The sequence below is a fragment of the Neomonachus schauinslandi genome, chromosome 14 (genome assembly GCF_002201575.2).
Source record: "Neomonachus schauinslandi chromosome 14, ASM220157v2, whole genome shotgun sequence".
Taxonomy (NCBI): Eukaryota; Metazoa; Chordata; class Mammalia; order Carnivora; family Phocidae; genus Neomonachus; species Neomonachus schauinslandi.
Genome location: NC_058416.1, coordinates 18,452,254 through 18,465,952, shown reverse-complemented (window position 1 = coordinate 18,465,952; position 13,699 = coordinate 18,452,254). Strand labels below are relative to the sequence as shown.

Genomic DNA, 13,699 nt, shown 5'->3' with positions numbered 1-13,699 from the left:
TTTCTTCTAATGCTCTTATTAAGTGTTACCTTATTCAGGTTTCAAAAAAATGGATTAAAGAATCTTTTCTCTTTTTCTGTTTTCAGGTAGAATTTGTGTAAGATTGGCATTCTTTCTTCCATAAATGTGCAGTAGAATTTGCTGGATTTAGATCTAGAGTTTTCTCTGTGGGAAGTTTTTTAATTCTAGGTTTAATTTCTTTCATTGTCATGTGACAGTTCAGATTTTCTGTTTCTTATGTCAGTTTTATTAAGTAGTACATATTTAGCGATTTTTCTAGTTCTTTTAAATTTGTTGTCATTTGAAAAGATATCTTTTAAATTTCTTTAATATCTGTAGTGATACCACCATTCTTATTCCTGATGTTAATCATTTGTATCTTCCCTCTTTTTTCTTGATCAGTCTCATCAGGAACTTATCAATCTTATTAGTTATTTTAATGCATCTTTTGTGCCTTTGTTTATCCTTTCTAAGTGCATATTTTTTCCTATCTCCCTGAAGTCTGCTCTTCTCCTATATTTTTTGGAGTTATTATGCTGTTTATTTTTAACTTTCTAAGATGGATGGTTACTTACCAATTTTTAGCCCTTCTTCCTTCAGAGTATATGCCCAAAATAATGTTTTCTGTGAATAAAGACAATTTTGCTTCTTTTCAGTCAGTTTGAATTTTATTTTTCTTACCTTACTGCACAGGTAAGGAGTTAGAGAATGATGTTGAATTGAAGAAGTTAGAGCAGACATCCTTGCCTCATTCCCAATCCATGGGATAAAGCATCCAGTCTTTATTAAATATGATGTTAGCTTCAGGTTTTTCTTAGATGAGGAGGATGTTAAGGCAGTTACCCTCTATTCCAAGTTTGCTGAGATTTTTTAAATTATGAATGGGTGTTAGATTTTGTCAGATGATTTTTCTGCATCTCTTGAAATTAGCAAATGATTTTTCTCTTTTATTAAGACAACGTACATTAACTTTTGAATTTTTTTTTCAAAGATTTTATTTATTTGACACAGAGAGAGATGCTAAGAGAGAGCACAAGCAGGGGGAATGGCAGAGGCAGAAGGAGAAGCAGGCTCCCCACTGAGCAGGGAGCCCGATGTGGGGCTCGATCCCAGGACCCTGGGACCATGACCCGAGCCGAAGGCAGCCGCTTAACCGACTGAGCCACCCAGGCGCCTGAACTTTTGAATTTTAAAACAACCTTGAGATCCTAGGGTAGACCACACTTTGTCATGATGAATTATTCTTCTTATAGATTGTTGGATATAATTTGCTAAAATTTGTTAAGGGTTTATGTTATGTTTATGAGGGGTTTTGGTCTAGTTTTCATTTCTGATAATGTTCTTTGTTCAGTTTTGGTAACAGGATAATGCTGGTCTCACAGGAGTTAGGATGTTATCCTCCCCCTGCCCCCCTGCCCTTTTTTTTTTTTTTTTTTTGTATTTTCTGGAAGGGTTTGTGTAAAATTGATATTACTCTTCATTTGTTTTATCTAAATTTACTAGTGAAAGTATGTGGGCCTGGAGTTTTCTTTATGGGAAAGGTTTTAACTACAAATTTAAATGCTTTAATAGATATAGGGTTATTTAGATGTTTTATTATTATTATTACATCTTGGGTGAACTTTGATATTTTGTGTCAAAGTTATTGGAAAAAAGTTTAATATTCTCTAATTTTTCTTTTAATATCCATCTGTAGAAATTGAAAATGGTATCCCCTCTCTCATTTCTGTTATTCATAGTTTATGATTTTTCTCTTTTTCTCTTGAGTAGTCTGGCAATGATTGTGGGTTTGATTATTCCTCCTTGTATTTCTATTAGTTTTTGCTTCGTGTGTTATAAAACTCTCTTACTAGGTACATAAACCTTTGCTTACTGATTTTTTTTTACTTTTGTCATTATGAAATGACCTCTTTATCCTTGATAATATCTTTTGCTTTGAAAATCTACTTTGTTTATAATAATATAGCCAGTTCAGTATATTTGGTTACTGTTATTAGCATAGTATGTATTTTCCTGTCCTTCTACTTTTCACCCATTTTGGGTCTTTACATTTAAACTGTGTTTCTTTTTTTTTTTTAATTATTATGTTATGTTAATCACCATACATTACATCATTAGTTTTTGATGTAGTGTTCCATGATTCATTGTTTGCGTATAACACCCAGTGCTCCATTCAATATGTGCCCTCTTTAATACCCATCACCAGGCTAACCCATCCCCCCACCCTGCTCCCCTCTAGAACCCTCAGTTTGTTTCTCAGAGTCCATAGTCTCTCATAGTGAAGCAGGGCTCCACCCCAGGACCCGAAGATCACAACCTGAGCTGAAATCAAGAGTCAGATGCTCAACTGACTGAGCCACCCAAGTACCCCCTCATTTGCTTTTGTTTTTAAGATTTATTTATTTATTTGACAGAGAGAGCAAGAGCAGGAACACAAGCAGTGGGGAGTGGGAGAGGGAGAAGCAGGCTTCCCATGGATCAGGGAGCCTGAACATTTGCTTTTTTTAACAAGAAATCTGATGTCATCTGTATTTTCCTGTATAACATTTAAAAAATTGTTTTACTTTATTACTCTTGCTGTTTTAAAGATTTTTCTCTTTGTCACTGGTTTTGAGCCATTTGCTTATGAAGTACCTTGGTGTAGTTTTCTTTATGTTTCTTGCGGTTGAGGCTTATTGAGCTTCTTATTTTTATAGTTTTCATTAATTTAAAACATTTTCCAACTATTATTTCTCCAAATATTCTTTCTATTCTCTCCTCTCTTCTCTCTTTAGTGGACTGAAAATTACATGTACATTAGGCCACTTGAAATTGTTTCATAGATCACTGATGCTTTATTTTTGGATTTTTTTTCCTTTCTGTGTTTTCATTAGGTAGTTTCTTTTGCAATGTCTTCAAGTTCATTCATCTTTTCTTGGCAACATCCAACCTGGTATTAAGCCCAACCAGTGTATTTTTCATCTCAGACATTTTCATCTCAGACATATGATTTGCATGTCCACAATTTTGATTTGTTATCTTTTTTATATACTCATTGTCTCTATATAACTTTTTTCAATATATTAGTTATAATAACTGTTTTAATACCCTTATTTGATAATTTTGACATCTCTGTCAGTTTGGGTTGATTTTTTTTTTTTTAAAGATTTTATTTATTTATTTGAGAGAGAATGAGAGAGAGAGAGGAGAGGGGGGAGGGTCAGAGGGAGAAGCAGACTCCCTGCCAAGCAGGGAGCCCAATGAGGGACTCGATCCTGGGACTCCAGGATCATGACCTGAGCCGAAGGCAGTTGCTTAACCAACTGAGCCACCCAGGCGCCCTGGGTTGATTTTTAATTGATTTTTCCCCCTTAGTATGGACTGTGCTTTTCTGCTTCCTTGCATGCCTGGTAATCATTGTTAAATGGCAGATATTTTAATTTTGCCTGGTGGGGTACTGAAGATTTTTATATTGTTATAAATCTTTTTTTTTTTCCTTTCGTAAACTATATTCTGGATGCAGTTAAGTTGCTTGGAAACAGTTTGATCTTTTTCTGGTCCTGCTTTTGATTTGTTAGGTGGGTTTGGAATTATGCTGTGTCTAAAGCTAATTCCCATTATTGAGGCAAAAGCTTCCTGAGTACTCTGTCCAGTACCCCCATGCATTATTAATTTTCCAGTATGGATGGTGGGAGCACCATGGTCTTTGGCCTTATAGTTTCTTCACACACAAGAACTGATCAGTGCTCTGAATATTCGAGGGGGACGTCTGAAGAACCTGATCTTTGAAGTTCTCTTCTCTCTGTCCTATGGATTCTAGCTGCTCTGGCTTCCTGAGACTCTCAGCTCTTTCTCTTCAACTCAGGGAATCTGTGGGGCTCTTCCTCAATCCCCATTCCTGTATCTTGGTCTAGAAACTCCTACAAGGCAATAAGCTGGGGCAATCATAGTGCTGTTTATCTCCAACTCCTGACTCTCCGTTCATCGTCACTTGATGTCCAGTGTCTTGAAACCATTGTTTTATGTATTTGGGGGGCGGGGGTTGTTTTAGATGTGATTATAAATCTGTTTCATGTTATTACATCTTGGCCAGAAGTGGCAGTTCCTCTCCCTTTACTCCTAAAATGTTCTAAATATACTATTACTTCATAAAGTAAAAATTATGTTGTATAGAGTTTCAATATTTTTAGAGCCATTACTTCAGAGAGAAATGGAAATAGGCTTACAGAGGTAAGATACTTTTTAAAAATATGGTTAGTTATAGTAGTATGATTAGGATACAACAGCACCTTTTAACTCTGTGCTTCTTCTGTAATAACATAATATTTATGTCGTAAATCCACTGAAAATATCTTCCAGCTTATACAGTACAAATCAGTGGCAGGGCATACTCTCCTCCATTTAGTTAGTTCAGAGCCTCATTTAAGATCAGTTCCTGTTAGAGATGATATTTGTTCTCATCATTACCATCTTCGTTATCATTCTTTGTAGTAAATGTTTCTTCTTGGATTACATTTTTCTCCCTCTGTAATCCTAGCAGATACAAGCCATCCGTTTAATTTGTGACATTGTTGTGATGCATTGTGTACTCCACCACTGTTATGGTATTGAATTTACTCACCTGGTCAGGTCTGAGGACGTTACAGTTCAAATGCTTTAACATTGCTCCTTTCATAAAGCATCACGTTTTGCGAGCAGTTGGGCAGGGCGGCGGAGGGGGGACCGAGAATTGAGTCTTTTTCCAAAGCATTTATTTAAGGCAGTAGAGTTAGGAATTTCGATTTGAAACAGCACAGATGCTTATCTTTTAAAGTAAATAAAGGTTAGCCATCTGTAGTGAGAGTTACGTGGTAAGATACTTCAGGATGACATCATGAAACCCACTTTCTATTTGAACAATGAAAATATGGAGTAATTATCTCTTTAACAAATATTTATTAAGCCCTTTTTTTCTCCAGACAACTCTATTTGGGTCATTAGGAAGATTAGTCTGATGTATACTCTCTTGAGTAGTTTATATATATCTAGTAGATAACTCATGAACATAAACAACTAGTTTAGGGTAAGAAGTGGTAAGACAACGGACAAAAGCTCTGAGTTCTCTGACTACATTTGAGCAGTTAGGGTATTATCTTTTTGTCTTTCTGCTCTGCTTCTCTTTTCTCTTAGCTCGGTTTTCTTTTAACATTTTCCTTTTTCCTTATGTTTTCTTTTCCTGACTCCCACTACAGTGCACATAGACTCACAATCCATTTTTCCAGCTGGATTGCAAACATGAATATGCTCCTTTTCGATAAACTGTCACTTATATGTTGGCTAATACTTGTTCAGCTGCAAAATAATCTATATGGAGTAAAGACTTTAGCTGGGGATTGGACCTTTCATAGACATTTGGGTCTAAGAATAAAGATGATATAGATAGTTCAGCTAACATAATTTCTCATAAATATTATCAGGGTATTTCATTGGAAAATAATTTCTTCACAAGAGCTTTATTTTGTCTAGCAGTGGGCTTGTTAATTCAGTCTTTGCCAATCATTAACATTTACTGACAGTCATACTTTTTGATAGAGACAGTTTTTATTTATTAGATACTCGATTGTGTACTTTATAAAACATCTCACTTGAGAAAGGGATCAGAAATGTCAAACTAAATTTTTGTTCATAGTTATACAGCCCTAAATCTGCCCATAGCTGTAGGCTTATCTACATTCTGACATACTGTACTTCTCTTGATCAGTTCAATAATGTTATGGCATAAGTCTTGGTCTGTGTCTCTAGTGCCTATCTTGATTGTGACCCTATTTCTATGTTAGTAGTTGCATCTTTACTCAGTGGTAGTTGTGGAAGCCAGTCTAAGCAATTTAAATATATAAGATTATGTTACAGTATCTGCTATTTTATTTTTCAGAAATGGATTTAATTTAGGTTGTCTAAATTTAGAAGTAGGAGGTAGTCATTGTTAAATTATTTCAGGAATCATTTATATAAATTAATCAATAGTTTCTCACCATCCTTTTCCAGGGTCTATAGCAAGAAATATGGAGTACATATATCAGGTCAATGTATGGACCTCAGGACTCCTTAAAATTTTGTGTTTGAACTTATATGCCTTTTATTTTAAAAATTGGCTTATGACTTTGGTCTTTGGAAGCTCAAAGGGCAGACATTTGTTCTGTTTGTTCTTTTTTATTCACTGATTTCACACAAGTTCTTGGGACAATAGCTGAAACATAGAAGGCACTCAGTAAATATTTGGATGAATGAATCTATAGATACCTTCTCTTTATGCTTCTAGTGCCAATGTGTCAGTAACTAGGTGCTAAGTCTTTAACGCTGACAAAACAAATCTCTGCCTTCATGGAACTTATGTCTAGTGGAGGAGATCCCGAGGAGAGTGCAGTTGATGATAATATTTTAATTAGTTATTTGCTTTTCCTGCCAGACTCTCAGTAACTGAGAGCAGCATCTTTGTCTAATCTTTATGACTTTTTATATGCTTAGCCCAACATCTGGCACATAGTAGGTGCTTATTGTTAATTAAATGAAATAGAAAATTTGAATAGCCTCCATATGTCTAATTCAAGTTAGTGTTCATGTTATCACTTTATCTTTCACTGTAATAAACTCTCCCTCCATGGTGCTTGGTCTTAGCTCGCTTATTTATTTTAGATGTTAGTAATGAAGGAGACTTTTTACAGAAGCGGATTTTTAAAATTTTTTTAATTTTTATTTTTTGGACTCTGGCTGGAGTTATAGGCCAAGGTAAAATTATCATTACATCTCAACTTATTCCAATTCTGATGAAATCCAATGGTGATCTGGAGGTTAAGTAGAGTCACTGTATTTTTCAAACATTATTAGCACTTTTGTATTTTGCCTTGATGTATGTCTGTCAGAACACTATCTTGAGCTGTTAATTCATTCTGCTTTATGGTACGTTCTTATCCTTTCTATTTTCTGGAACCTTGTGCTTCCCTATTGCCCTTAGACTTTTTGTGCTCTTCCTTCATAGCATTTTAAGGATATCCTTTTTCCTTAGAATGTTTGATTAATGATTTATCCTAATGCTACATGTTGACTTAAAAGATGATGAGAATGCTCAGCTCCCTAAGACATGAACGTATAGACATAAAGGAAATTTATAAAAAGACGGATGTTGCTCTGAGATCTCTACATTGAATGGCAGACCTAGTGTGGAATGCCTCCTTCTCTATCCTCCCGTCTCGAAGCTTTGTGATTATCTTGTAACACTTTAGATAAAGTGATTCATTATTAAATAATTTTATTTATTTATTAGTGTTAAGCTTTGGAAAAACTTCTTTATGGATTGCATTTGGTTTTACAGAAAACTTTCTAGATTTTCTTTATTGAAAAATGTATTGAAAGCGCTGTTTGTGTTTATGTACCAGGAGGCTAATGAGGTTTAGAACAACAACTTGCTACCTAAAGTATGTTCACTTTCTGTCCTTTATATATTTATCAAGTCACAATGACAGTAGGGAACAATGGAGTTCAGAGTCAGATTTCAAATGAAGACTGGAAGAGACTTATTCAAAAACCAAAAACCAAGGGTGTTGTAACATTGAGTGCTATGTAGATGCTATTTAACGGGAGGCCAGAGCATATGTGTGGGTGTGTATGTTGTCACACAGTTCGTTTATCTTTGCCTGTCTTTTCATGTGATAGTGAGTAGTTGAAGAGGCTCTTAGCTGCAAAATTTAATAAGTTTCCTACGTAGAACAATAGAACTTGCACCACCTTTGTCATCACTTGGAGCTCTGCTGAGACTTTTACCCTTAGGTTTTACTAACCCTTAATAAGAGAAGCCAATTGATAATTGACGTTGCTTTTTTGTTTTAAGAAACCAAATGCTTGCTTATGCTCTATGCTGTAAATTGTCAATATCCAGTGCTACATATGACTTCTTTCAGATTTATTATAGTCATTAAACCTCGAGCTTTTTGTTTTGGGGGTGGTACTTTTTAAAATTTCTTTTGCTGATTTTTCTACCTGTGGACAGTTTTAAAAGCTCAAGCAGAGTTAATTTGAATATTCTCAATTAATTATAAAAAGTAGTTTTAGGTTCTGCAGTCTCAGCTGTGAGGTAGTCTGAATGAAGTATTTTTTGGTGGTGATGCCAAGATTTTTAAAGCATAGTAAATCTGATTCCTTGATCTCTCTTACAGTATTCTTGATTTTTTGTGTGTGCTCACAGAATTTATTAAAGGAAAATGTAAATGGCTTTTTCTTTATATACTGTCATTTAAACAGGACTCCAAAAAAGAGTCTGTTATTTCTCTCATTAAAATAAACTTATATATTAAACATTATTCTGTTAAGACCTATTATGCTTATTCTAGCACTTTTCTCAGTAGTATTTCTAGTTTCCTTTATGTTTGTGACTTACAGAGATGGAGTTTAATCCCACTACTTACTTGACCTGGCTAGGGTAATGATCACTCAGTCCTGAACTTTTACTCATTTGTATTTAATTTCCTCACCTCCCACTCTACTGTCCTCTCACTTAAGAGTAAAATCAGATACCACAGCCTTTTCAGGGATGATAATAATAATTTCTCCTTCTTTTTTTTTTTTAAAGTGAAATAATAGAAGTGTCTCAGTTGTTGGAAACCACTAGAGGAACTTTGTGAACAATTTTGGTGGCATGAAAGCTAAAATCTGAAAATTTACTCTCTGCCATCCAGGCTCGCCAACTTCTTGCATGAGGAAGTAAATATTTGATAGGCCATAATAACTGAATTTGTAATTAAAAATTTTTTTAATGAAAAATTTATTCAATGGAACATAAACATATTTGAGGTTTCTTTGCAAGATTACCGTAGAATTCTTATATCTTAGGAAATGTGCAGTTAAGAAAAGCTCTGTTTTGTTCATAAACATAACATTATAAAATTATTATAATTTCATAAGGAATAAAAAACAGGTCTGTGATAATAAAAGCAATTATAATTTCCCAGATGAGACTTTTATGGTTACAAGATGTGCTTCTTAGGGTGTATGGAATTGGATTTTCTGTTTTTTATTACTGTTCATGTACTTTTAGTTCTACTGGTTACTACCTCACACGTGCCTGATTGACATTATGATGCATTCGTGTGGAAATTATGAAAAGTTGTTTTCATGCAGCTGTCCTGTAGTTACAAAGGAACTTCACTGCATGAAAAACAAACATATCATTCAATGGACAATGCTTAATCTGTTCAGGAGCCCAAACCTATTGCTGTTCAATGACAGAAGAAAGGAGAGGGATTAATTTGAAGATGCTTGTGCATGACATATGGTAATTTCTCCATAGGAAGGAAGTGTCACATGGTGACCTCTAAATCTTAACATTGACCTCCCGTTGTAGAATGTGTGTGCCATACGGTCTTTTTGCCTTTTCATATGATAATTTAAGCTGAAACATTTTCCTGGTAACATAACTTTTTTGGGGGTGGGGTGGGGTTGTTGCATGTATTTTATGAGGATTAGAACATTCACAATAATTACTTTTATAATATAAAATATGGGTATCATAAAAATATTTTTTAAATTAAAAATGAAGCTATGTTAGGGTTCTTCTCACAAAAGTTGTTTGGTATATATATTCTTTATAAGTTGGCAGATTTTAAATTGTATTTTTATAAAATGAGTGTGGAAAATTGAAGTGATCTCAGTGGATGTTGGTTTGAGATAATAAAAAATTTACACATAAGGTTAGGAAATAAATTATTAGAAAAATGTAATTGGCAATATGAAGATCAACTTAAACTTTTCAGTATGTGATACATTTTAAATATTGAATTACATTTTTGCTAATTCTTAATATGTCTGTCATTTTTTCCTTGTAGCCTTACTTGTTTTAGAACTGTTTTTGTATTAATTAGTACATCGATAAATTAGAGTATTCAATAGATTTTGGTTTTAAGAGGAATTTGAACTACACTGTGATTGCTATTCAATAAAATATATCATTTCCCTGCCGTAATCCTCAACGATCATGCCCTCCTGATGAAAACATCATTTTTCAGTTCTCCATTTACTATATTTTGCCAACTTTGTTTTTCATTCTTCACTAATACTGAGCTTTTTTTCAGAAGCCGCTGTACCTCAATTCTCTCCTCTTTATTTCTTCTGTTTTCTCTGCAAGTTCCTGCTCCTGTCATTTCCACTCGGTCTGATGCTGACCACTCTGGCTCTGACCCTGCTTCTACTCCTGCTTTACATACCTGTTTCTTAGTAAATGAAGGTATTCTCTCTCAACTTTCTAACAACTCCCTTTCAGTCTGTGCTTTACTCTGATATGACATGTTCTTTTTATCCAGTTTATACATTTATCTGCTTTGTTATATATGAGATCCTAAATTTTCCATGTTTTAACTTTATTTGCTAATGTCAATGATAAGGGCCAGTTATGAAAATGTAATGCTACTCCTGGCTGGTGTAAACTGTGTTTCTTGTAATCTAGAATGCCATTAAAGAAGCACAAAGATGCTAATCTTTGATGTGAAGTAGGTATTAAAAGGTAGATTGGTTTTCATAATGATGTTTGCCATGTGATCTCTGGTGTTAGAACTAATGAATCTATTTTGCATGTATCATTACTCTGAGGTTAGAGGGAAATGTGAGGGGGTCTGTTTACATTATCATTTGAGAAGTCTTCAGAATGTTGATTAGCACCAATGATTATAAACTGAGAGGAATTCGCCTGTTTATCCTCCTTACTATTTCTGTTTCTGGATGAGGCAAAAATCCATAATTTCAATTTTTAAGATGTAGTTAGGCTATCATATTATCCCTATGGAGTTACACTAGTTGAAAGTATTTTTGAAACTCTGAAAATGTGAATGGAATCCACAAACCTTTTTTCCCCAAGAGCCATTATAGGATTATTTATACTGCCTGGAAGCCTAACGGAACTTGTGAGCTCTGAGTGATATTCACGGTCTTCATTGTGGGCTGTCTTCACCAGTATGTATAATATAAAAAGGAGGAAATTTACAAAATCTCAAATGTAATCCAGATTGATTCTGACTCTTCACTAAAAAGCATTATTACCAGTCCATTCAAATGGAAAGAATGGTACAGTATCTGTAAAGTACAGAGCCCATGTTCAAAGTACCACTCATTTGGAAAGAAAACATGGGAACACAAAAGTATAACTCATTTTTTGTTTGGCTTCCCTGTCATAGACATATACTAAGGTTAGTATGCTAAGACTGGATTTTAGCAAAAATAATTACGGTTGAATTTGTTAAGCTATTGTGAAAGATAGTAATTTGTTATTTCAAAAAAAAAAAGCTCTTGACTTCGGACCTGGTGAGAATCACTATCCTATTAAAATTCAGCTCATAAATACACTTCATACTTTTATGAGACATTGAAGCACTTCAAGAAATTGTTAGGTTGTAATTTATATTTACATATATATTTGTGTGTGTATAAGTATGTGTATATATATATATCCTCTCTCTATATATATATCCTCTATTAAAAATAAATTGGAATCTAAAATGTGTGTGCTCATCACCTTAATTATTTAATTATATATTCTCAGTTAATGAGAATTTCCTTACGAAAGGATGAATCTTTAGATAGGTGGCTTATCTGTTACTCACTTATTCTCTCTCTTTTTTTTTAAGTAATCCCAGTAATTATTTTGAATTTTATGAAGGGTTCTTGTTGTTTTAGAAAACTGCAGTTTAGAGTATTTCAAAACATTGATTTGTTAAAATTCTGTGATCACAGAAAATTCACCTTGTATATGGTAGTAGATAGTTGTTTTTTTGCATTAATTCTTGATTATTTGTCTTTAAGTGTTATCCTCAGAGGGTAATGGTAATTATAGTGGATTAATAGTGGCTTCATACATGATTTGGGAAGACTGAGGCATTTATTGTGTATATATTTTTCAGACACCTTTTAAGGGTTGAAATGCTTACTTGAGAATGTCTGGATATTGTTACTTTTAGATATTGCAGTGGCTTGTATTGTTTGTTTTCTTCATACAATCAAGTTTCATATTATGGACTAGAATTTTGGAAAAAATAACTTTTATTCCCATAGATTAAAGTTAATGATACTTAAGATGTTGTCAGTTTTGGATTATCTGGTTTTTATTTTATGAAATGCCTGAATTCATTTTTCCTCTCAAAATTGATGTTATATTACTTACTCAGTTATGATTGTGATTAAATATCTGATTCATTTTGTAAGATAAGAGATCAATAAGTATTAATTAAAGGCCCTGTGACAGACAAGGGAAGAAATCTCTCTTGACCGACAAAGATGGTCATACACAGATGGCCAGGCCTTCAGAGACATGAATTTATCTTTGGATATCTGTGTGAATGCCCTTTTAACTGAAAGTGGTATCAAGTCTGCAACTCTAGTACATGTTTATTTCTATGTTTTCTCAATCCTGAATATGTTTTCTTTTAGAGGGGCTGTTTAGAAATATGTTTTCCTTGTAGAATTTATATATACTTTATGTGGAAGTTTATTTTTATTTAAGACTTTGAGAATTCTTATAAGTATCAACTACATGATTTAGAGATAAACTACATTTGATATAATTATTTGTATAAAATATCTAGTAAATTGAAAACATTTATTACATAATTTAGCACATTTGCCCTTTTTAATTTTTGGTGTAATATTTAAAGAAACATCTTTGAATTAGGCAATGCCAAAGTGCTAAAGTATTTGTAATATGTTACATTTTAACAGGATGGAGTCAGTTGGCTGCTATGCATTGTGTGATGCTACCAGACCTGCTGGGACTGGATAAATTTAGGCCTCCACTCCTAGAGATGCTGGCTCGGAGATGGCAAGACCGATGCTTGGAGGTAACATTGATGTGCTATGGATAGAAAACAAAAACATGAAAGCAGTAGACAAGTGTAAATTTGAAATGAAATGGTTAATATTTATCTAATTTCTTTTCACCTGTTTATTATGTGATAGAAAATATGGATTCATGACTTTTTTTCAGTTTATATACTGAACAGTAATGTTCCAGCTTGCGTGTTTACTTTTTAATCCAGTGAATATTTGACCAAAAGTTTCATATACTTTATGGAACTGTTTCTTTGAGTGTTGGTTTCTATAGAGATTATTCTGTATAGCTTAACATACATGCATGCTCACATACATACACCCACCTCCCCCCAAAATCACACACTGAGGTATAATCACATCAGTCAAATTCTAAGTGAATAGCCCTTGTCCAATGGAAGATACTGTGTTATAATAAAAGAAAGTCTTTGGAATTCGAAGACACCCGGGTTTAAATATCAGTTCTGCCAATTATTAACTTTGTGACCCTGGGCAATTTACTTAACCTGTTTGAAGCTCATTTGTAAAGTGGGGATAATACTGTATTCCTCATGGGATTGCTGTCAGGATCAAATCAGATAAGGCAAGTAAAACAGTACAGAGCCTGACACAGGGTAGGAGCTCAATAAATGGTAGCTATTATTTTGTGTTAATGGACTTATGCTGTATTAGACGTCGCTTAGAATATAATATCACCAGGGACTTGGAAATGTTTTATAGATAGAGATTTCCTTTATTATGGCATTTGATCTATCTAGCTATAGCAGTTTGTATCATTTAAGATTTTAAATTTATCAAATATAAATATTTCCCCCATCTGGTTTCCCTTCCCTCAATTCTAAGTGGAATCGTAGCATACTAAAATTTTCATGGTTTTGCA

The 13,699-nt window shown here is 33.8% G+C and overlaps 1 protein-coding gene across 1 annotated transcript in view; it reads left to right on the top strand.

The window, feature by feature from the left end:
- WDR7 (WD repeat domain 7) overlaps positions 1-13,699 on the top strand; it is a 345,210-nt gene that overhangs the window by 105,853 nt on the left and 225,658 nt on the right. Inside the window, exons 17-18 of the mRNA XM_021686377.1 lie at positions 10,133-10,231; positions 12,712-12,830. Of these exons, the coding sequence (XP_021542052.1) occupies positions 10,133-10,231; positions 12,712-12,830 (218 nt within the window). The remainder of the gene's footprint in view (positions 1-10,132; positions 10,232-12,711; positions 12,831-13,699) is intronic.